Genomic DNA, 26,131 nt, shown 5'->3' on the forward strand with positions numbered 1-26,131 from the left:
TACGGTATTTGTCTTTCTCTTTCTGATTTACTTCACTCTGTATGACAGACTCTAGGTCTATCCACCTCATTACAAATAGCTCAGTTTCATTTCTTTTTATGGCTGAGTAATATTCCATTGTATATATGTGCCACATCTTCTTTATCCATTCATCCGACGATGGACACTTAGGTTGTTTCCATCTCCGGGCTCTTGTAAATAGAGCTGCAATGAACATTTTGGTACATGACTCTTTTTGAATTATGGTTTTCTCAGGGTATATGCCCAGTAGTGGGATTGCTGGGTCATATGGTAGTTCTATTTGTAGTTTTTTAAGGAACCTCCATACTGGAACAGATATTTTAATCTGAAGAAATTGTGAAGGCACACACATGAGCACAGGAAAAGGTGTTAAACAGCACAGTATATGCAGAAACATACCCTTATGCTCTGAGTTTAGAGGGTTCCACATTTCTCATTGAGTTTTATGCCTTGGCCCTGAAACTTTAAACCAATCAAACTCGTCCCCACACAGGCTTTCCCAAGTCAATAAACAAAGCTGTGGCACACTTTTCCTGTTTTTGGCAATTTCCTAGGGGTCTTTGGTCTGGTCCCCAACATTGCTCCCTCTTTCCTCCAGCTTTGCACATCACTGACCATTTGTTTCTTTCTTTTTTAAAGTTTTTATTTTATATTGAACTATAGTTGATTTACAATGTTGTGTTAGTTTCAAAGTGATTCAGTTATACATAAACATATATCTATTCTTTTTCAAATTCTTCTCCCATTTAGGTTATTACAAGACCGTTTGTTTCTTTTCTCAGTCTTCCTCTTCGGACTGGATATCTGGACTTGGAAGTCATTACTGAATAGCCTCTTCCCAGGTCCTTAATATCTTAGCTTCTACACATTCTTATGCCTAGATACTCAAAGATTCAAGAAATGTTGAAAATTAAGATGTCTTATTCCCCTCTAATCCACAATCAGAATTAAATACAGGCTTCAAGTGTGGAGAACTGGTAGCCACAGGTGCTCAAGGAAGAAATGGAAGAGATTATAAATATCCTGATTTCGGGTGAGGGGGGGGAACAATATTGCAAGCGCCAGGGTTAGTGATAATGGTGAACTGACCCCAAATGCCCAGAAGATAATTTGCATATGCCTGTTTCCTGTATTTCACTTATAAATGTTGCCCAGGTTGTAATTTCCCATGATTTTATTTTTCAGCTGTTTCATGCTCACTTATTGGTACACTGTGAACGTTTAAATATTCAAGCTAGTATTTTATGGATAGCTTGACCCTGAAAATCATCCTGTGTAACAACTGTCAGACATTACACATAACCTGGGTGACAGCCCATCGGTCCCCGCCTTACTGACTCTTGTACATAGCGTGACGATAGAGACTGCTGTGAGACAAAAGGATGTGCTGATTAGATATGGTCGAGGAGACATCTTTATCAAAGATGACAGACATGCCATCTGAATTTCAGCAGAACCACTGCCTGATGAGATGTTCATCAAAGTCAGAAACTGCCTTTGGGAAACTTCCTTTGAGCTACCTGTGTTCTTGAAGAAGGAGCTGATATACTAACATGCATTATCTTCACATTTTGGAAATAGAACCAAACTATAAACAGGATTATATTTAATTTTCTTGGCCTCCAGAGCTGAGGAAATAGAGATTGGCCATCAGAAGGCTCTTGTTCCTTCTTCTATCTCTGTAAATGTGTGCTTTCAATTGTGTGACTTCTGATCCCGACTTCCTCAAACCTCTGACAAGCCACTGCCTCCCGATTCTAAGGTGAATTCTTTTTTTGATGAGAGAGCACCTCCAGTTCCAGTCCCCTGACCCGGTCCTCATGCTGCTGAGGCGCTTGCTGTTGATCTGTGGTGAGTAGGACAACTCAGAAAAGGGTATGGGTTTCCATTCCCTGGTGCCCGGCTTCCTGAAGAGCATTGGAACTTCTCAGGACTAAGTTTCTGCCAGGCAATGGTCAGGCACGCTCAGATCTTTACTTCCCACTGAGGGCTTAGAGTTGGGCAGAAAGTCATAGACACTGGAAAGCCAGATTTTGGAAGAAAACTATCCTTTTAGTTTTTATCTCATAGGAAGTGTTCTCTTTCTTTCCACTTTTGATTCTGACTTTGTTCTTGGTGGCTTCGATAGCCACAAAGATAATTCAAACAACAAATTGGCCTCTCAGTTCCTTGCCCTTCTTATAATCAACATGATTTTCCTATATCCTTCCTTGACTTCCCCATTTCTACCATCAAACCCTAGAACTTATCATTACCAACGACGGTCCCACTTCCAAAATATTTGACTTCAGCATCCACCTCCCTACCCGACTACATTGTATTTCCAGCTCACTTTCTCTAATGCTCCATATTCAACATGTCTTCCCCTCCCCAGGCTTAGGTTTCCACTGTCAAATTACTACACTCCATGTCCTCACTTCTCACAGTACTTAGATTCTGTAGTTTATCACAATACTCCCCTTGGATATACCTTCATCCCTCTTCCCCATAGCACTTTTCTGACTAGCACACTTTTCTGCATGCTTCACACCTGTGCCTAAGCAGCTGAATGTGACTCTAAGCAAAAGGTACAATCCTGCTGACGTATCTTTCTTTAAATGTAGGACCACCAATCTCGGGTGCCATGCAATCCTCCTATTCTTTCAGAGTCAATGCTCTTCCATTCTTTTTTTTTTTTTTAGCGGTACGCGGGCCTCTCCCGTTGCGGAGCACAGGCTCCGGATGCGCAGGCTCAGCGGCCATGGCTCACGGGCCCAGCCTCTCCGTGGCATGTGGGATCTTCCCGGACCGGGGCACGAACCCGTGTCCCCTGCATCGGTAGGCGGACTCCCAACCACTGCGCCACCAGGGAAGCCCTGCTCTTCCATTCTTGATGACCACTTCCTCATACCCACTCCTTTCTCCTCAAACTTTTCTCTTCTTACTCTTAGTTTATAACGTGAGAAAAATAAAAGCAATCGAAAGAAAATTTCCTCATCTTTATACGGCTGTATTTATCAACCTGTCCACCTCTGCATTTACATACTCTGCCTTTTCTCTCCCTATTATGGATATATTTTCCCTCATCCGAATTGAAGACAGGGCTCTCCACTTGTGCATTGGGTCCCAGACTCCCTTGCTCCATCATCAAAATATTTCTCCATCCTGGATTATTCCTATGAGTGTACAAATATGCGATAATATCTTCTATCTTAAAATAATAGAAATGTGACCTCCGTTTGCTTCACCATTCTGCACATCCTTTTATAGTTTTCAGTGAGTCATTATCTTTACTTGATCTCCTCCCATCCTTTCTTTTTAAAATTCATTTTTAATTTACATTACAGTAAGATACACTTTTTTGATGCAACGTCTATGATTTTTGACAAAGATTTAGCGTCATATGACTACCACCACGATCAAAATACAGAAGATTTCCATCACTTCAAAAATTCCTTCATGCCCTCAATCCCTTTAGAGTCAACTCCTCCCTCATTCCTAACCCCTGGAAACTGCTAAACTGTTTTAGGTCCTTATTGTTCTTCCTTATCCTTTATTGAATCCACTTCAATCAATCTTTGTCCTCACCACTCCACTGAAACTGCTCTTGTTAATATCATCAACTACCTCTATGTTGCCTCACCCAGGATTCAATTTTTATTTCTCATTTTATTCAGTATCTCAGGGGTATTTGACATAAGTTGATCATTCCCTCTCCTGGAAATACTTTTTCACTTGGCTTCTAAATACTGTATTCTGCTGGTATTCTTTCTAACTTAATACCTGCTGCTTTACTGACCTTGAAATGTTTGAGTTTCTCAAGATTGGTACGTAGACTTCTCTTCTCCATCCATACTCATTCCCTAAGTTATACACTTCAGTCACTTTAAGTTTAAACAGCTTAAAATCAAGCTTATTTATCCAACTTCGATCCCACCTTTGAACACCTTTCATATATTCAACTGCCATTCAACTGTCTAATGTGCATTTTAAACTCAACATGTCCTAACAGATCCTTTGATCTTCCACGTGAATCACCATCACCATAGGACTTAACCTATTTCTCCCCACCACTTCTCCATTTTTGTAAATGTCACCACCATTCTTCTGGTTGCTATGGCCAAAAATCTAGGAGTTATATTTAATTCCTCTCTGTCTTTGACACTTTATATCCAATCCATAAGTAATTCCTATTGATTCTACTTCTGAATATATACTGAGATCTGTCCCCTTCACAGCACCAATACTGCCTAGCCTGAGCCACCATCCTCACTCTTCCAGACTAAACTCCCACTAATGTTCTCCCTGCTACTCTTGCATGTCTGTAGTCTGTCCTTTCTACAGTGGAAGAATGATTCTACAAATGCAAATTAAGTCAGAACTGTCCATCGCTCTCCATTACATCATGAACAAAATCCAAAGCTATTACCAAGCCCACAAAGCCTTCTGTGACTGGCCCCTGCTTACTTCTCACACACCAGTATCAACCACTGTTCCCCTCACCTAGTCAGTTCCCAGTGTACCTGCCTTCTCATTCTTCCTTGGACAAGCTCATTCCTTCTCAAGGTCTTTGCGCTTGCTGTTTCTCTGCCAGGAATGCTATTTCCCAAATATTCAGAAGGCCTGTTCTCTAATTTCATTCATGTTTCTACTCAATTGACATATATCTAAATAGTCAAGACCATCCCAAGATACTCTGTAACTTATTTTTCTACTGTATTTTTCTTAGAGCATTGACCATTCTCTAAAATCATGTTACATATATATTTTTTTGATTGGCTCTCTCCCACTATAATGTAAATTCCTTGACAGAAAAGATTGTCATTCATGTTCATTCCTGCAAACTAAGTGTAATGTACAATGTCTGGCATATAGTAGGCATTCAAAATTATTTGTAGTATGGATGAATAAATAAAATGTGATTTTCATGCTAGCCCTCATTGATTCCCTTCTCCTTCCTGAGGAACTGATTATTCAAATAAACTTTTTTTTTTTTTTTTTTTTTTTTTTTGCTGTACGCGGGCCTCTCACTGCTGTGGCCTCTCCCGTTGCGGAGCACAGGCTCCAGACACTCAGGCTCAGCCGCCATGGCTCACGGGCCCAGCCGCTCCGCGGCATGTGGGATCTTCCCGGACCGGGGCACAAACCTGTGTCCCCTGCATCGGCAGGCGGACTCTCAACCACTGCACCACCAGGGAAGCCCTCAAATAAACATTTAATATAAACAGTAGGCATCTCAGACTGAACTGAACTAAAATAGATAATAATAGTGAGATAATATTTATTAAATGCTAGATAAATTTCAGGCATTCTTCTAAGCATTTTGTGGATATCAATTCATTTAATCTTCACAAAACTATGTGAGGTAGGTCTATTATTATCTCCATTTTACAGAAAACTAAAGCACAGAGAGGTAAAGCATTTTTCCCAGAGTCACACAGCTTGTAAGAGAAAGAGTCAGGATTCAAGTCTATGTCATCTGGCTACAAAGGCTGCGTTTTCCCCAGGATTTTCTTTTCTTGACCATTATGCCATAATATTATGGTCAAATCCTTGGGATAAGAGAGAATCTTTGGAGAAATCTGAAGTCCTTCTCTGGACCTAAGCCTCCTCTGCCCTGAAGTTGTTAAATAAAAGGGTGTCATGTCTTGAGCATAAGCCTGTCCACCCTCCTTGCCTGACTGCTGTTACCATGAGTCAGCAAGTCTAGAGCTGGATCATCAGACTTTTGAGAGAGGGAATGAGGATGATGGGCTTGAGGAAGGGAGCGGCTAAGTAGTTATACAACAAAGGTACCATCTCATAACCACGGTGAGAGAAGTTATTGTAAATTACAATCATAAAACAGAACTCTGTGTCATTTTGTAGGCAGGTGATTGATGTGGAATGTGGGGAAAGGAACAGAGAGAAAGGAGGAAGGAAGCAGGGTAGGGAAGGGGGAGAAAATAAGAAGATAGGAAGGGGAAAAGAGAAAAAGAGAGGGAAAGAGAGAAAAAAGAGAGGAAGGGCACAAAAGAAGGACGGTGCGTTGTTGGGAAAGCTTCGTGGGAGTTAAACTTTGGGTATGTTTGGGATTTGCTGCCCTGTACTGATCTCTGCTAAATTCTCTCCCAGCTCCACTCTGTGAAGCAACTGGTGAGTTGCACTTCCTTTTCTTCTTCAAGGTCTGCAGGTATCTTGTCACTTGAGCCAGTGCAGGAGGCCTGTGGATAGCTGTTTGATATCCAGTATACAGATGACAGCAGCCCCCTTGGGCCCAGGGTGCTTGTGTTCACAGCAGTCTCTGCACGTGACATGTACATGCTCAGCTGATGGAGCAGATCTTGCTCTGACCTTCTCAAGACTACAATCTTTTTTTTTCTGGGACGTCCCAGCTTAGGGAGGGTTGCACAAGGAAGTCAGGGGGTGCTGAAGGTTGATGTTATAGAAAAATCTCTGCCCTCTGGCAGAAGGGCTCCAAGGCCCCTGTGTACTCCCAGCTGGGTACTCCACCAGAAGTGTTGGAAAAAATGCCAAAGTCACGCCTCCACGGAGAACAACATTACAGTCAATGCGTGGGCCATGTACAAACTGTAGACTGCTGCCTTCTTCCTGTTTTCGGCCTTGCTCTGCAGCCACATTGTTACCCCGGTGCGTTTTCTCTCTTAGATTCTGATTTATGCAAACTTACTTCATTAGTTTGCTCCTGATTCAGTCTTACTTGTACCAGATGAGGAGAGGAGGAAATTTTCCCCCAGAAGGAATCATCCACTGAAGTATGTTTAAATCTAATATATATGAGGACTGCTCTCTTGTGCTTAAAATAATAAGCACAGGGTTAAAAGAGATTATCCTGCTACTTCAACACAGGCTGCATGTGCAACTAGGAACACAGGGTTTGGAATTCCTACGACAAGAGATGCTCTGAACCAACTCAGGCTTCTGGTTTCCTCACCTGATGTTTATCCAAGTCTAACTCATGCCTTATGTTAATTCCATGATACCTTGTGCTTGGCTCTGCTTTTACTCTGCAAATGTGCCTGACCAGTCATAGCCTAAGCAAAAGTCCAAAGCCACATCCAGGATGAAGAAACAAAGCTTCTGCCACCAGGAATTTGCCAGGTAGTCTCTATGACTGAGAATTTTCTGAAACAAGCTCCAAGCTGCAAGACTGAGCTCTGGACCCATGCAAACTGCCCTGTCCAGTGTCCTATTCCATCCCCACCCCAGACCCATTCAAAAGAGTGGGTTACAGGTGCCTAGATGCCTCTTTTATTCACTTTTTCTGCTATGCACCCAAAGCTGTGCTGCTCCTCAGTCCTCTGGGGACTACAGTTTTCCAAGGAGAGAAAGTGATTAATGCACAGGGTATTCCAGGCCTCAGCACAGGGCAAATATTTTGGTACCACAGTTCAACTGAATTTTTAAAAGTCCTAGGGTAAAGCATTCCAGTTGGAAGGCTTGGAGATTATAGATACTGGACTGGGAATCACCCCTCAGTGATCTAGAACACTTAGCATTTTCATCTGATGAGGAGACAAAGAGGCTTTTCTTAGGAATACTCTTAAAACTTCCAAAAGAACAGAGGCTCTGAGGGTTGGATAAACAAATGCCCCGAGAGCAAATGCAATCAGGGCTTTCAATGTTTCATGGTCTGCTGCAACTGGGATAGATAAGGAGATGAGATGAAAGCAGAACACAACTTTACTCATCTTTAATTCATCCGGAAAAGAACCCCTATGGCCAAAAAGGGATACATGCTTCCTATAGGGGTTTGTATAGAGGTCCCAGATCAAGGGATCTGGGCCATGTGGATGTATGGATGCAGGGTATTTCTAGACAAATGCATGCCTCTTCCTTCCATTAGGAATAGCAATAAAAGGGGCAGGAGAGAAACAGTACGGAACAAATAGAGTTCCTCTGAGTATTTCCCAGACTGATTCTCCATGTCTCATATTCTATCTCTGAAAGAGATAGCATGGGTCTGAGACATCAGGGGAATGGGAACAGAAGAAAATGACCAATATGGCTTATAACAAGGATGAATGAAATATATTTTCCTAAAACTTCAAGCTTCACCATCTCCAATGCCAACTCTAGTGACAGTCATCAGTATCCCTGCATTGTCTCCAAAAGTGTTTTCAGTCCATGGATAGAAACTTCAAAGAGTATTAACCAAGTCAAAGGTAAGGGTTGCCTTGTAGAAGGAAGTGATGCTGCACAGGGGCAGGAGGTGCTGGGGGTGAGCAGTTGAAAGCCCATGTGCCATGTCGAGGCAGGGCGGTAATGTGAGAAGTGGTCTGCATGTCCAATGAGCTGGACCTTTGAGTCTTGCTGAGAGCAAATGCTGAGAACACAAAGTGCCACCCATCAGGATCTCTGAACCCCATTGCCCTAGAATATGTGTTTAACTCTTCCCTCTAGAGCTCTTCCTGATACTCAGCCCCTCTCAGCCCATAGAGGGGAAGTCAATGACCCTGGCCTGTGAGATCCAGCCCTTCCACAGAAGTTAGATGTTCAGCTCCAGTTCTACTTCTACAAAGATGGCAGGCCCTAGGGCTGGACTGGGACAGCATCCCAGAGCTCTGGATTCCTGCTGTGTGGAGGGAAGACTCAGGGTCCTACTGGTGTCAAGCAAAGGCAACACCACTCGGAGTCAAAAGGAGCTGCAGAGTCCAGATCCAAGTACACAGTGAGTTCCGGTGGGGGCCTCTGCTGGGGTGGGCTGAGAAGGGCAGAGGTACGAGGCTGGTCTTCCCTGACTGTTGCGTTCTGCTCCTGCATGCATGGATGCTGTTTGAGACATGTACCTGAGCTTCTTTTTATCAAAGTTCTTAAGGGGTCTTCCCTTATCCTTGCTATTCGCATTCAAGCAAACAAAAGAATTTTTAGGAAGCCCTTACCGTGTGTCATCACTGTGCTGGAGGGTGTGGAGGAAATAGCTGCATAATATATTGTCCCTGACTATGAGAAGCTGATGCCTAACTGGCCTCCTAAACAACTAGGGTGAAATTGGTGGTGTCATAAAGGTCGACTGTTAATAGAAACTACAAAGAAGGGAGAAATCTGACTGAGGCGGTAAGAGGAGGCCTTGAGGAAAAGGCTATGGAGGAAGGGCTTATGGAAGAGAAGCTGAGGTCTGATTTTGACAGATAAAAAGGAATGAGGGTGTTTTGTGATTCTGAACCGTGTTATTCCATATAACATGGTTGACGTTTCTGACATCCTCTCCCACTCTCAGACAAAGACGTAGCCATGATACCATAAAGCAATTGCTAATACATTCCGAAAGCTGGGCTTTCCCAGACTTCCTCAAAACTCAACTCCGTGAACCTAGACCACTACAAAAAACCTCTGGACAGTTCATATGCCATAGGCCCTGTTCTAGTGATTCACACATGTTGTTTTTACTTTTTTTTTTGAATTTTATTTTATTTTATTTTTTATACAGCAGGTTCTTATTAGTTATCTATTTTATACACATCAGTGTATACATGTCAATCCCAATCTCCCAGTTCATCCCACCCACCCACCCTGCCCACCGCTTTCCCCCCTTGGTGTCCATAAGTTTGTTCTCTACATCTGTGTCTCAATTTCTGCCTAGAAAACTGGTTCATCTCTACCATTTTTCTAGGTTCCACATATATGTGTTAATATACGATATTTGTTTTTCTCTTTCTGACTTATTTCACTCTGTATGATACTCTCTAGGTCCATCCATGTCTCTACAAGTGAACCAATTTTGTTCCTTGTTATTCCACTGTATATATGTACCACATCTTCTTTATCTACTAGTCTGTGAATGGGCATTTAGGTTGTTTCCATGACCTGGCTATTGTAAATAGTGCTGCAAAGAATATAGGGGTGCATGTGTCTTTTTGAATTATGGTTTTCTCTGGGTATATGCCCAGTAGTGGGATTGCTGGTCATATGGTAGTTCTATTTTTAGTTTTTTAAGGAACCTCCATACTGTTCTCCATAGTGGCTATAGCAATTTACATTCCCACCAACAGTGCAAGAGGGTTCCCTTTTCTCCACACCCTCTCCAGCATTTGTTGTCTGTAGATTTTCTGATGATGCCCATTCTAACCAGTGTGAGGTGATACCTCATTGTAGTTTTGATTTGTATTTCTCTAATAATTAGTGATGTTGAGCAGATTTTCCCTCTTGGCCATGCCTTCTTTGGAGAAATGTCTACTTAGGTCTTCTGCCCATTTTTTGATTAGGTTGGTTGTTTTTTAATATTGAGCTGCGTGAGCTGTTTATATATTTTGGAGATTAATCCTCTGTCCATCAATTCATTTGCAAATATTTTCTCCCATTCTGAGGGTTGTCTTTTTGTCTTGTTTACAGTTTCCTTTGCTATGCAAAAGCTTTTAAGTTTCATTAGGTGCCATTTGTTTATTTTTGTTTTTATTTCCATTACTCTAGGAGGTGGGTCAAAAAAGATCTTGCTGTGATTTATGTCAAAGAGTGTTTTTCCTATGTTTTCCTCTAAGAGTTTTAGTGTCTGGTCTTATATCAAGGTCTTTAATCCTTTTGAGTTTATTTTTGTGTATGGTGTTACAAATTTTAAGATATTTTGTTCTAGTTCTGTAAAAAAATGTCATTGGTAATTTGATAGGGATTGCATTGAATCTGTAGATTGCTTTGGGTAGTATAGTCGTTTTCACAATATTGATTCTTCCAATACAAGAATGTGGTATACCTCTCCATCTGTTTGTGTCATCTTTGATTTCTTTCATCAGTGTCTTATAGTTTTCTGAGTACAGGGTTTTTACCTCCTTAGATAGGTTTATTCCTAGGTATTCTATTCTTTTTGTTGCAGTGGTGAATGGGATTGTTTCCTTAATTTTTCTTTCTGGTCGTTCATTGTTAGTGTATAGGAATGCAAGAGATTTCTGTGCATTAATTTTGTATCTTGCAACTTTACCAAATTCATTCATTAGCTCTAGTAGTTTTCTGGTGGCATCTTTAGGAGTCTCTATGTATAGTATCATGTCATCTGCAAACAGTGACAGTTTTACATCTTCTTTTCCAATTTGTATTCCTTTTATTTCTTTTGCTTCTCTGATTGCCGTGGCTAGGACTTCCAAAACTATGTTGAATAATAGTGGTGAGAGTGGACATCCTTGTCTTGTTCCTGATCTTAGAGGAAATGCTTTCAGTTTTTCACTGTTGAGAATGATGTTTGTTGTGGGTTTGTCGTATATACCTTTTATTATGTTGAGGTAGGTCCCCTGTATGCCCACGTTCTGGAGAGCTTTTATCATATATAGGTGTTGAATTTTGTCAAAAGCTTTTTCTTCATCCATTGATATGATCATATGGATTGTCTCCTTCAATTTGTTAATATGGTGTGTCACACTGAGTGATTTGCATATATTGAAGAATCCTTGCATCTCTGGGAAAAGTCCCACTTGATCATGGTGTATGATCCTTTTAATGTGTTGTTGGATTCTGTTTGCTTATATTTTGTTGAGCACTTTTGCATCTATATTCATTAGTGATATTGGTCTGTAATTTTCTTTTTTGGTAGTATCTTTGGTTTTGGTATCAGGGTCAGGGTGGCCTTGTAGAATGAATTTGGGAGTGTTCCTTGCTCTGCAATTTTTTGGTAAGAGTTTGAGAAGGGTATTAGCTCTTCTCTAAATGTTTGATAAAATCACCTGTGAAGCCATCTGGTCCTGGACTTTTATTTGTTGGAAGATTTTTAATTACAGTTTCAATTTCATTACTTTTGATTGGCATGTTCATATTTTCTATTTCTTCCTGGTTCAGTCTTGGAAGGTTATACCCTTCTAAGAATTTGTCCATTTCTCCCAGGTTGTCCATTTTATTGGCATAGAGTTGCTTGTAGTAGTCTCTTATGATCCTTTGTATTTCTGTGGTGTCCATTGTAACTTCTTTTTCATTTCTAATCATTGATTATTAGAAATTATTTCATTTCTAATCTAATTCTTATTGGCTATATTTTATCAGTTTTGTTTATCAAAAAAACAGCTTTTAGTTTTATTGATCTTTGTTTCTATTTCATTTATTTCTGCTCTGATCTTTAAAATTTTATGATTTCTTTCCTTCTACTAACTTTGGGTTTTGTTTCTTCTTCTTTCTCCAGTTACTTTAGGTGTAAGTTTAGATTGTTTATTTGAGATTTTTCTTGTTTCTTGAGGTAGGATTGTACTGCTATAAACTTCACTCTTAGAACTGCTTTTGCTCTATCCCCTAGGTTTTGGATCATCTTGTTTTTGTTGTCATTTGTCTCTAGGTATTTTTTGATTTCCTCTTTGATTTCTTCAGTGATCTTGGTTATTTAGTAACATATTGTTTAGCCTCCATGTGTTTGTGTTTTTTACATTTTCTTTCCCTGTAATTTATTTCTAATCTCATAGCATTGTGGTTGGAAAAGATGCTTGACGTGATTTCAATTTTCTTAAATTTACTGAGGCTTGATTTGTGACCCAAGATGTGAACTATCCTGGAGAATGTTCCACGTGCACTTGAGAAGAAAGTGTAATCTGCTGTTTTGGGATGGAATGTCCTATAAATATCAATTAAATCTATCTGGTCTATTGTGTCATTTAAAGCTTGTGTTTCCTCATTAATTTTCATCTGGATGATCTGTTCACTGTTATAAGTGAGGTATTAAAGTCCCCCACTATTATTGTGTGACTGTCTATTTCCTCTTTTATACCTGTTAGCAGTTTCCTTATGTATTGAGGTGCTCCTATGTTGGGTGCATATATATTTATAATTGTTATATCTTCTTCTTGGATTGATCCTTTGATCATTATGTGGTGTCCTTCCTTGTCTCTTGTAACATTATTTTAAAGTCTATTTTATCTGATATGAGTATTTCTACTCCAGCTTTCTTTTGATTTCCATTTGCATGGAATACCTTTATCCATCCCCTCACTTTCAGTCTGTATGTGTGCCTACGTCTGGAGTGGGTATCTTGTAGACAGCATATATATGGGTCTTGTTTTTGTATCCATTCAGCGAGCCTGTGTCTTTTGGTTGGAGCATTTAATCCATTTACATTTAAGGTAATTATCGACATGTATATTCCTATTACCATTTTCTTAATTGTTTTGGGTTTGATTTTGTAGATCCTTTTCTTCTATTGTGTTTCCCACTTAGAGAAGTTCCTTTAGCATTTGTTGTAGAGCTGGTTTGGTGGTGCTGAATTCTCTTAAGTCTTTCTTGTCTGTAAAGTTTTTGATTTCTCCATCGAATCTGAATGAGATCCTCGCTGAATGAGTAATCTTGGTTGTAGGTTCTTCCCTTTCATCACTTTAAATATATCATGCCACTCCCTTCTGGCTTGTAGAGTTTCTGCTGAGAAATCAGCAGTTAACCTTATGGGAGTTCCCTTGTATGTTATTTGTCATTTTTCCCTTGTTGTTTTTAATAATTTTTCTTTGTCTTTAATTTTTGTCAGTGTGATTACTATTGTCTCAGCGTGTTTCTCCTTGGGTTTATCCTGCCTGGGACTCTCTGCAGTTCTTGGACATGGGTGGCTATTTCCTTTCCCATGTTAGGGAAGTTTTCACCTATAATCTCTTCAAATATTTTCTCTCTCTCTTCTTCTTCTGGGACCCTTATAATGTGAATTTTGGTGCTTTAAATGTTGTTGAGAGGTCTCTTAGGCTGTCTTCATTTCTTTTCATTCCTTTTTCTTTATTCTGTTCCATGGCAGTGAATTCCACCATTCTGCCTTCCAGGTCATTTATCCGTTCTTCTGCCTCAGTTATTCTGCTATTGATTCCTTCTAGTGTGTTTTTCATTTCAGTTATTGTATTGTTCATCTCTGTTTGTTTGTTCTTTAATTATTCTAGGTCTTTGTTAAACATTTCTTGCATCTTCTTGATCTTTGCCTCCATTCTTTTTCCGAGGTCCTGGATCATCTTCACTATCATTATTCTGAATTCTTTTTCTGGAAGGTTGCCTATCTCCACTTCATTTAGTTGTTTTTCTGGGGTTTTGCCTTGTTCCTTCATCTGGTACATAGCCCTCTGCCTTTTCATTTTGTCTGCCTTTCTGTGAATGTGGTTTTTGTTCCACAGGCTGTAGGACTGTAGTTCTTCTTGCTTCTGCTGTCTGCCCTCTGCTGGATGAGACTATCTAAGAGGTTTGTGCAAGCTCCCTGATGGGAGGGACTGGTGGTTGGTAGAGCTGGGTATTGCTCTGGTGGGCAGAGCTCAGTAAAATTTTAATCCACTTGTCCAATGATGGGTGGGGCTGAGTTCCCTCCCCATTGGTTGTTTGGCCTGAGGCAACCCAGCACTGGAGGCTACAGGCTATTTGGTGAGGCTAATGGTGGACTCTGGGAGGGCTCATGCCAAGGAGTACTTCCCAGACCTTCTGCTGCCAGTGTCCTTGTCCCCACAGTGAGCTACAACCACCCCCTGCCTCTGCAAGATACCTTCCAACACTAGCATATAGGTCTGGTTCAGTCTTCTATGGGGTCACTGCTCCTTCTCCCAGGTCCTGATGAGCACACTACTTTGTGTGTGCCCTCCAAGAGTAGAGTCTCTTTTCCCCCCAGTCCTGTCAAAGTCCTGCAATCAAATCCCACTAGTCTTGAAAGTCTGATTCTCTGGGAATTCCTCCTCCTGTGGCCAGAACCCCAGGTTGGGAAGCCTGATGTGGAGCTCAGAACCTTTACTCTGGTGGGTGGGCTTCTGTGGTATAATTGTTCTCCAGTTTGTGAGTCACCCACCCAGCATAATGGGATTTGATTTTATTGTGATTATGACCCTCTTACCATCTCATTGTGGCTTCTCTTTTGTCTTTGGATGTGAGGTATTTTTTTTAGAGAGTTCCAGTGTCTTTCTGTCAATGATTGTTCAGCAGTTAGTTGTGATCCCAGTGCTCTTGCAAGAGGGAGTGAGTGTATGTCCTTCTACTCCGTCATCTTGAACCAATCTGACCCACATGTTGTTTAATTGAAGCATCACAACTGTAGGAGATAACTGTCATTATCTTCTCCATTTTCCAGATGGGAAATTGAGTCTCAGAGAAGTTAAGTAATTTGATCAAGCATGCACAAGAAGAGTTGGAACCAACGTTCAAACCCAGACAGTGTGATTTGTAACCTAGGCTTGTAAAAATTACACTATTGTGCCTTGAAAAATGGGAGTTTGAGAGATCAGCGTTCTGGGTATCACACTGTCCTAGGCAGGGAGAAGACACTGTAGCCTCCATGGGAATATTATGATGTCTTTCTTACCCTACCACCATCAACCCAACCAATGCCAATTCCAAATCAGCAGGACCCCCTTTGCCCACTAGCTCCCTGCCCCACCTTTAAACAATATAAGCTGTTGACTTCACCAGAGGCCTTTGCTCTCAGGACTGTCACACATACCCTGTCCCTGAAACCCTCCCTACTCAGGGCCTTCCTGTGTCATCTTGTGTTCATGTAGGACTCCCCATCAGTAATGTGAGCTTGGAGATACAACCTCCAGGTGGATACATGATGGAGGGAGAAAAGCTGGTTCTTGTCTGCTTGGTCACTGGGGGCACAGGAGATATCACCTTCTTCTGGTACAAAGGGGCCCTGGGTTTAAACCTGGAAATGAAGACTGACGGTGACGTTTGGGATCTCTGTGGTGAGGGAGAGTGACTCTGAGCAATATTACTGTGCGGAGGACAATGGCTATGGCCCCAGGCTCAGTGAGCTGGTGAGTATCACTGTCAGAAGTAAGTTCCACTGCCTTTCTGCTCAGCCAGCATGTTCCCCTGGGGCACCCTGAGGAAGTTAACTGGCGCTGAGCCTCTGTGTGAAGGGATTGTGAGTCTGTCATCATCAGAGACCCCCTCTGACAGTCTACTGTCTCTCTCAGTTCCAGTGTCTCACCCTGTCCTCACCCTCAGGGCTCCTGGGGCCCAGGCTGTGTTGGGGGATGTGGTGGAGCTTCACTGCGAGGTCTGGAGAGGCTCTCCCTCGATCCTGTACAGTTTTATCATGAGGATGTCGCCCTGGGGAGCAGCTCAGCTCCCTCTGGAGGAGGAGTGACTTTCAACCTCTCTCTGACTGCAGAACATTATGGAAACTACTACTGTGAGGCCAACAATGGCCTGGTGGCCCAGTGCAGTGAGGTGGTACCACTCAATATCATAGGTATAGCTCATGCTGTGGAACTACTTCGGTCAATGTCTCTTTCTCAGCATTCTGGGAGAGTTTTGCTGACCCCACAAAGTTTCTGGTGATATGCTACCCAAGATGAGGCTTCTATGGGTAGTCCTGTCCTGGGAGATATATCCGAGGGGGCATGGGGGACACCAAAACTGGTGCCTCTCTTCTCTCAACAATGTGATAAGCTGCAAGTCCCTAGGTGCATAAGTAAGTCCTACCTCCCCAACTCCCCCAGGAAGAGCAGACCTTTCCTCAACCCACACTCAAGATATCTGCTCTCCAAGCCCAAGCCCTTTTCCTTGGCAGCTCATGTATAGGTCTCTCCCTTCAGTGCCTACGGAGGACAGAAAAGAAGTTCTTACTTCAGGAGTCATGGAGGTGCTGCTTGGCATCTCTGGTCCCACCACTATGGCCCTATTATTTTGCTGCTGGCTCAAGAGAAAAATAGGTTTGTATTTATAGAGATTGGTATTTTGTTACTGTGACCTTTGTTTTCACTGAGATAAGGCAAGATTTGTGACATATATACTAATAAGGATAATATATCCCATTAGCCACCTTGCCTATAGATCTGCTCATAGCCATCCCCACTGCCCCAGCACATGGAATGACACCTATTAAAGTAGTGAAAGTTTTTAGTAAAGCCCTTCATCCCCACATATTATCAATTGAGGTTAAACTGATACCTTGTACTTCTGTGGTTTAATTTTTATACAAAAATGTAACTACTTAAAATAACTAATCAGCCACTTAGAAGAGAAATACAGTTAGCAGTTCCAGCTATACTGACAATCTCCCAGGTAAAGTCATTGCACTAATTCTTATTTGCCTTAGAATATTGTCACATGGTTTTTCTTCTCCCTGAAATATTTACCCACACATCCAGACATATGCTTTTTGCTGAGTGTTTCTCACTTTTCGGCTTAAATGTCATTTTCTCCAAGAGCCTTCACCTGACCACACAGCTTACAATTCTCTTCTATTATGCTTCCTCAGAGTACCAATAACTTCACACGTTATTACAATTGATTATTACCTATTTATTTGTATGTTTAATCTTGGTTTCCTGTTCTCCATTGAGCAAGTTGGAGATGGGGCAAGAGAGGACAATGTGAGATTCTTACTTAAATTCCAAGCTTTTTGGGCATCTTTGGAGACGTCACCCCAACTATACTGTGTCTATGGAAGTGCCTTTTGTCATGATAGGATTAGGTCGTATGGTTCTAAAACCAAAACCCAAAAATGTTATAGGTATGTGGGTACAGAGCCTTGGGCTCAAGTCCAATTCTGGTATTAACTGTCTTTGGGAAGCTCGCTTAACTATTCTGGACCTAAATCTCTTCATCTGCAATATGAAGGATCTGCCCAAATAATTGCCAGGATGTCCTCTGAGCACACAGTGACATCTTGCAATGGGCATCCTGGAACAAGGCACATTCCCTGCACAGGGGCTGTATGAAAGCACTGAAAAAGAGAGTTCCCTCATTGACATGTATGTTCATTTGTTTGACTTGCAGGAAGTCGTTCAGCCAGGGATCCACTCAGGTGAGACCTCTGCTATCTCTGTGTGCACAGTTAATGTAGAAAAATCTATTTCAAACAATTTTTTGAATTGTTCTCTCTCATGAGCTTTTTTCCATATTTTGTCATATGCAAAACTGCTACTCCAGTGTTCTTCCACTGGTAACTTCATTTGCTATTCCTCTTCTTTTATATATTAACTAATTAATTTAAATCCTTTCATCATTTTTCCTAATTTGTCTCCCTCACTAAATCTACAGAATAAGACAGTTCTATTATATTGACCAGTTTCGTGCATTTATTCAATCAACCAGTATCTGAGAGTCTGTAAGTCATTTTGTTGAGTGCTAGAAAGCATGAAAATATGGAGAGATCTTGAGAGTTTTAAGTATCCTAGAGTAGTTAAGATATACACACATTTCCATAATGCAGGCCAGAGAATAAGTAATAAACATACTGAAAAATTGTTGATCAAGTTCCTTAGAAGAGGAAAAGATTTTTTAAAATTTATTTTTGATTTTATTTTATTGAAGTATAGTTGATTTACAATGTCATGTTAGTTTCAGGTGTACAGCACAATGATTTAGTTATATATTCTTTTTCAGATTCTTTTCCCTTATAGGTTATTACAAAATACTGAGTATTGTTCCCTGTGTTATGTGATAGGTCCTTGTTGGTTAGAAAAGGAAAAGATTTTTAAAATACTTCCATCGGGGGATATCAGTGTTTAGTTGATACATTTTAAACTGTTATTATTTTTGCCAACAAAAACCATATTTTTTTCCAAATCAGAATAGCACTTTTTCAGTGATGCACATGCAAGAGCATTTTCTTCTTTCCCTTCCTCAAGCTGCTTGTTCTGCTTAGCAACCGGTTTCCATCTGGAGTGAATCAATAATTTTTCATTCAATATTTACTGAGCACTTATGATGTGAATGGCACTATTCTGCGTGTGGGCAATACCACAGTAAGCTGTCAAATAAGAACCGTACACTTGTGGAATATATACTCCAGTGATACTCTGCAATGCCCTACGCAAGTATAGGGCTTGTATCAGACAGCTGTGCTGATTTCTGATTTCCCCATAAATTAGCATTCTATTCAGGACACTTTGTAACATGCTTCTCTCCTTCAGTGTTTTACTCATAATCCCAGATAGTTGTGTCTGGGACATCTAGGATGCTATCCCAGATAGATAGCGTGTGTTTCTGTGTTTGCAGGAGCCTTCCCAGCCCTGTACCCCAAGAATCCACCTACCTCAACTCACAAGCCCCAGAGCAGCTACACCCTAACTATGAAAATGGTGAGGCTTCCCAAATGACCTGGGCCAAAGTAGGCAGACCAAGCTGGGGAAGAAGCAATAAGGTGACGTCTATTAACCAAATCTGACCCTGCTGTGTCCCAGCTACCTCTACAAATAAATGACTTATCTATCTTCATGGCTGTGATAGGTGGTAGGTATGGAGTGAGTTAAATGGCAGGAAGAAGGGACTGTGTCATGTCACGATGCCTCCTTTTTTCTCTTTCAGTGAATGCTGTAAGTGGGGATGAGGTTTATTCTTTGGTGTACTGTGTGCAGCAGGAACAGCAACCGGCAGCAGGTGAGACATGAGGGAGTGAATTTGTCTCTGACTTTTGTCTTTCCTGGAACAGGGAGGATAATCAGTGACTGTGTATGGCAACATGGCTCTGTTCTTTGGTGCTGCTGCTTCTGCTCTTGGAGCTGACTATGAGCATTGCTGTGCCTTATATGAAGATTGGCCTTTGGTCTGGAAACTATCTTGAGTAGATGCCAGTGCTGATGCTAACTTGGCCTCCTGTATATCTCACTCCCCAGTCAGATGGCAGCATTGGAGACGGTACCAGCTATGTACTCCCTGTAGCACCCCAATACAGCTGCCTAGTTGTGGCTGTTGTCCCATCCCTTACCTGGTAGACACAAAAATGCTGAGAGGTACAAATGCCAGGAGGGGCTGGTGGACCCTCACTCCCCCTAGGTACTAGTTTTCCTCTGTACAGTAAGGAGTCATATTTGTGATAGGCAGAAAAGTGAGGCAGAAAATATTAATGGAAGTAAGTCCATGGGAAACAGACAGGACAGAAAGAAGCCTTTAACACTAATTTAATGAAGGACTTTAAATGGAATCTCACATATGTTTGTCTCCACAGAAGAACCCCCTGGGATGCATACTGGGGGATAAGGTTAGAATCCCTGTTCTTTCCTCCATGCTCTTTCTCTCTTTCTTCTGGGGACAGGTGCTCAAATTTTTAAAATTATGGCCACTTAGGAAAAACAAGATATCTCATGGTCTATCTCCTACCTTATCTCCTCACACCACAGGGATAAAAATATTTGATTATAACAGTAAAGTGTCATTGTACAAGGTAATGTTAGAGGCTCACGTATACTTTTTTTAGCAATGGACATATGGAAGGTTCGTAGCTAAACTGTAGTGCATGCTTAGTCTAAAAATTCTATAGATTTGAAAATCTTTATCCTGAAATACTGTTGAACCATACATACATCATTTTGTGTTTAACCAAACAACGTGTCAAAAACTAAATTAATATTCAATAAAGGTAACCTAAGTGATTTTTGTCATTAAAAAATCAGTAATTTCTGAACCTTGATCAATTCAAGACTTCACTGATGATACAAAAATGCTTTTGGGGCTTCCCTGGTGGCGCAGTGGTTGGGAGTCCGCCTGCCGATGCGGGGGACACAGGTTCATGCCCCGGTCTGGGAGGATCCCGCATGCCGTGGAGCGGCTGGGCCCATGAGCCATGGCCGCTGAGCCTGCGCGTCCGGAGCCTGTGCTCTGCAATGGGAGAGGCCACAACAGTGAGAGGCCCGCGTACCACAAAAAAAAAAAAAAAAAAAAAAAAAATGCTTTCAGAAAATTGCATAAATTCCAACTCTGCACGTGTGCAAATAGAGGAGGTGCTTTGTATTTGAGTCTAGTATGGTGTGGCAGCCAAATATCTCAGGACAGAGTTCAAGTCCTTGATAAACTCCAGTAACAGGCTAAATTTAGTTTATGAATACAAAATTATGACATCCTTGAAAAATTATAGTCCATGGAACAGCCTAACAATGACTCATAAAAATGAGAGAAGGCTTTGTATGGGTCAGTTTGCAGCTCATCAGGAGCACCTCAGTAGCCCAACAGTGGGACGCAGGCCCTTTGAAAATGGTGGCCTAGGGCCACAGTCTTCCAAGAGGCTCCAAATTTTGTCTTGAGTGGTGCACCATGATAGGGTGCATCCAGGCTGACTGGAAGCGGACTGGGGAAGAGAACCTGTGGGAAACATGTTCAACTTGTCTTCCCTGCTCAGGTTCTATCCATGTATCTTTGCTTTTAGAACTCCTCAGCCATCTATTCTAGGCTGAAGAAGGCGGATCTTACAGATGTGGACTATGAAGATGCTATGTAAAGTTATAGAAGATTCTGCTCTTGGGAAACCATGCATGACCCTATACCTCCGAACTAATATGTCCTTCAGAGATCCTGTGAGAATCAGCGTTCCAGTACACCTCATCCAGGTGCTTACCTCCATGAGATTATTCCTGCATCTACTGTGAAGTGAAGTTGGCTCAAGCTTTGAAGAGATCACCCAGGAGAACCAACATGAACTCAGGAGTGGGAAGAACTTTGTTACTAGAACCGGATTCCTATTGGTTCTTTCAGGTACAGGTCAAACTCTGCTCTGAGTTCTTTTTACAAGAGGAAACAGGACAGGAATAAAAGAACTTGAGGTCATGGGGTAGAGGGACAATGAAGCTTAGAAAGCATGAACCCAAAGTTAGTTATTTTGTGGGACTGCTCCATACAGAAAGCTGTGTCCATAATTTTTTGTCCAAGTGCTTTCTCTGCTTAGACAGTGCAGAGTTCCAGCCCTGCCCCTTATGTTAATCATCCTGTTTCTACATAAAATATGTGACTCAGTGAATTTGGGGGTCACTGTTACCAAACTAAAATTAAAGCAAAGTTACATAAAATACCATTGCACTTATACTAAATTTTAATGACATATTTTGTATGTCAGGCCAATCTAGGTGCCAATCTAGATGTCCCCATATTTATAAGGAGACACAATCTCAGTAGGTTTCACTACATCCAAAGTCTGTATTTGTTGCAACTTCTAAAAGCTTTAGGAATATGTTTTCTTCCTTAATTCACAAACTTTTTGAAAACGTGATAATATGGTTTGAAGTCTGTATTTTAATTTTAAAGCAATCATAAGCTAACACATAAATTAAAACATTTTAAAAGTATATAATGTAAAAGTTAGTCTTCCCTATAAGTTACCACAAGTGGTACCCATTGTTAAAAGCTTAGCATTGTTAAAATCTTAGCTCTGCAGATATTTTTCTATTTTTCTGTAGAAACACTTCTACATACATGTGAATATATAGGTATTTAGAAGTATACCTATTTAATAAAATATCATGAAATATTTTAAAGTCTGTATGTAGATTATTGTACTATTTTAAAAGCTGTGTAGTATCCTGTTATATGATAAATCATAATATATTTTTTCTTTTTTTTTCTTTTGCTAAAATATAAGTAACATAAAATTTACCATTTTAACCATTTTTCTTTATTTTCCAGTTATCAAATTCTTTTTATTCATTTTTTTCCTCATTTGTGTTTCGTCTATTTTTCTCTTTTTTTAATTGAGGTAATGGTTTATAACGTTATATAAATTTTATGTGTGTATTATAATTTGACTTCCATTTACACTACAGTGTGCTTAACACCAAAAGTTTAGTTTCAGTCGACTACCATATAGTTGGCTCCCTTTACCCACTTTGCTCTCCCCCACCTTCTTTTCCTCTGGTAACTGCTAATCTGTTCTTTGTATCTATGTGTTTGTTTTTGTCTTGCTTTTGTGAGTAATGTAAGATAGGAGTCCAGTTTCATTATTTTAATATGAATATCCAGTTTTCCCAACATCATTTATTGAAGAAACTATCCCTTCTCCACTGAATATTCTTGGCTCTCTTGTCAATTATTAATTGACCATATATGCCTAAGTTTATTTATGGGCTCTCAATTCTGTTTCATTTGTCTATGTGTCTGTTTTTATACTAATACCATACTGTTTTTATTATGATAGCTTTGCAATATAGTTTGAAATCAGGAAGTGTGATGTCTCCAGCTTTGTTCTTCTTTCTCAATATTGCTTTGCTTATTTGGGGACTCTTGTAGCACCAAACAAATTTTAGAATTCTTTGTTATATTTCTGTGAAAAAATGTCATTGGGATATTGATAAGGATTGCATTAAATGTATAGATGGCTTTGGGTAGTATGGACACTTTAACAATATTAATTATTTCAATCCATGAACAAGGGATATCTTTCCATTTATTTGTGTCTTCTTCTATGTCTTAATCAAGGTCTTATAGTTTTAAATATACAGAACTTTCACCCCCTTGGTTAAATTTATTCCTAAGTAGTTTATTGTTTTTGATGCTATAATACATGAGATTGTTTTCTTTATTTCTTTTCAGATAATTTGTTGTTAATGTGTAGAAATGCAACTGATTTTTTGTGTGTTTATTTTTATCTTGAAATTTAACTTTATTTTATTACTTCCAGAAGATTTTTGGTGGAGTCTTTAGGGTTTTCTATATATAAATCATGTCATTCACATACAAAATTTTATTTCTTCCTTTCTGATTTGGATACCTTTTATTTCTTTTTCTTGTGCAATTGCTTTGGCTAGGGCTTCCAGTATTATGTTGAATAGGATTGGTGAGAATGACCACTCTTGCTTGTTTCTGATGTTAGAAGAAAAGTTTTCAGCTTTTCACCTTTGAGTATGATATTAGCTGTGGATTTGTCATATATGGCCTTTATTATATGGAGATACATTCCTTATATATTCAATTTTTAAAGTTTTTTTTATCATGAAAAGTTTTGTCAAATGTCTTTTCTGCATCTATTGAGATGATCTTATAGTTTTAATTTTTAGTCTATTAAATTGATATATTACAGTTGTTGATTTGCATATGTTGAGCCATCTTTGTATCCCAGGAATGAATTTCACTTGATCATGATATTTGATCCTTTTAATGTGTGGTTGAATTCAATTTGCTAGTATTTTGTGGATTTTTTTTTTTTTTTTTGCATCTATATTCATCAGGGATATTGGCCTGTAGGTTTTTTTTTCTTTTCTTTTCTTGTAGTGCCCTTGTTTTGCTTTGGTATCTGGGTAATTATGGCCTCATAAAATGTTTTTGTACATGTTTACTTCTCTTCCATTTTTTGAACAGCTTGAGAAGAATTGGCTTTAATTCTTCTTTAAATGCTTTCTAGAATTAACCTGTGAAACTATACAGTCATGGGCTTTTCTTTTTGGGGAAGTTGTTGATTACTGATTCAATGTCCTATTTATTACGGATCTCTTCAGATTTTCTGTTCCTTCATGATTCAGTCTTCATAGGTTGAATGTTTCTAGGAATTTATTCATTTTTTCTGTGTTGTCCAATTTGTCAGAATATAATTGTTTATAGTAGTTTCCTCTGATCCCTTGTATTTCTGTGGTATTAATTGTAATGTCTCCTTTTTTCACTTACAATTTTATTTATTTGAGTTCTCTTTTTCTTGATTAATCTAACTACAGATTTGTCAATTTTGTTTATCTTTTCAAAGAACCAGCTCTAGCTTTCTTATTCTCTTCTATTGTTTTCCTATTCTTTATTTCATTTATTTTTGCTTAATCTTTATTATTTCCTTACTTCTGCCAACTTTGAACTTAGTTTTTTCTTGTTTTTCCAGTTCCTTGAGGTACACTGCTAGGTTGTTCATATGAGGTCTTTCTTTTATGTTTTTTTAAATGTAGGCTTTTATAGCCATAAACTTTCCTCATTAGACACTTTTTGCTGCATTCCCAAGTAATGGTGTGCTATGTTTTTATTTTATTTTGTCTAAAGATATTTTTTGACTTCTCTTTTGCTTTCTCCTTTGATCCATTTGTTGTTCAGAAGTGTGTTGTTTAATTTCCATTTATTTGTAAAATTTCCAGCTTTCCTCCTGTTATTGATTTCTAGTTTCATACTATTGTGGTAGGAAAAAAAATACTTGATATAATTTATTTCTCCTTAAGTTTGTTGAGACTTGTTTTGAGGCCTAACATATTATCTAGCCTAGGAAAAGTTCTATGTGTACTTGATAACTGTGTGTATTCTGTTGCTGTTGGGTGGAATGTTCTATATATGTGTGTTAGGTCTATTAGGTCTGTAGTGTTGTTCCAATTCGCTGTTTCCCTATTGATTCTCTGGATGATCTATCCACTGTAGAAATGGGATAGTTAAGCCCCCCACTATTATTGTTTTGGTGCTTTTTTCTCCTTTAGTTCTGTTAGCATTTACTTTACATATTTTGGCATTCCAATGTTGGGTACGTAGATATTTACAATTGTTATATCTTCTTGATAAATTGACCCCTTTTAGATTATATAATGACCTTCTTTGTCTCATGTTATAGCTTTTGACTTAAAGTCTGTTTTGTTTGATATAAATATAGCTTCTCTCTTTAGGTTTCATTTACTCAGAATATTTTTTTCATTCGTTCATTTTGATCCTATGTGTGTCCTTATAGGTGACATGCTTCTATTGTGAGCATATATAGTTGAGCCTTGTTTTATTATCCACTCAGCCTTTTGATTGAGGAATTGAATTAATTTACATTTAAATAATTCTTGATATGTAAGAACTTACTAATGCCATCCTATTCATTATTTTCTGCCTTTTTGTAGCTTCCTATTCTTTTCTTCCTCTCATTGTTTTCCTTTCTGAATTGATGATTTTTCATAGTGGTATGCTTAGATTTTCTTTTTGTCTTCTGTGTATCTACTGTAGGTTTTTGCTTTGTTGTTGCTATGAGGCTTACATAAAATATCTTATAGATATTACAGTCTATTTTATGCTGATAACAAGTTAACTGCATACAAAACTTCTACCCTTTTACTCCTTCCACATTATGTTTATGATGTCACAATTTACCACTTTTTGTATTGTGTAGCTATTAACAAATTATTATCATTATATTTATTTTTATACTTTTGTCCCTTAAACTTTATACTAGAGTTAAGTTATTAACACATCACCATATTGTAGTATTACAGTATTCTGAATTTAACTATATATTTACCCTTACCAATGTGTTCTATGTCTTCATATGCTTTTATATTCTTTATTAGCATCCTTTCACGTCAACTTAAAGAACTTCTTTCAGCATTTCTTATAAGGCAGGTCTAGTGGGTGATGAGCTCCTTCAGCTTTTGTTTGTTGAAGTCTTTATCTCACCTTTGTATCTGAAGGACAACTTTTCCCAGTAGTTTTCTTAGTTGTTGTTGTTGTTTTTTCTTTTCAGTATTTTGAATATATCATCCCACTTTCTTCTAGCCTGCAAGGTTTGATAATATTATGGGTGTTCCTATGTATGAGATTTTTTTTTTTTTTTTTGCTATTTAAATATTCT

General features: G+C 39.4%; 2 protein-coding genes across 2 annotated transcripts in view; one reads left to right on the top strand and one right to left on the bottom strand.

Moving 5' to 3' along the window:
* The window catches only part of LOC138842599 (uncharacterized), a 120,606-nt gene that overhangs the window by 74,245 nt on the left and 20,230 nt on the right, over nt 1–26,131 (bottom strand). The gene's annotated exons all lie outside the window — the stretch shown is intronic.
* On the top strand, nt 1,842–19,253 carry LOC115844697 (Fc receptor-like protein 1). Its single transcript, XM_060292166.1, is given in 13 exon segments — nt 1,842–1,872; nt 6,115–6,135; nt 8,404–8,478; nt 8,481–8,522; nt 8,525–8,671; nt 15,408–15,567; nt 15,569–15,684; nt 15,828–15,938; nt 15,941–16,105; nt 16,452–16,568; nt 17,638–17,665; nt 18,862–18,944; nt 19,171–19,253. Coding segments are annotated over 13 exon segments (1,179 nt in total).

Source organism: Globicephala melas, chromosome 1 (assembly GCF_963455315.2).
Source record: "Globicephala melas chromosome 1, mGloMel1.2, whole genome shotgun sequence".
Lineage (NCBI taxonomy): Eukaryota > Metazoa > Chordata > Mammalia > Artiodactyla > Delphinidae > Globicephala > Globicephala melas.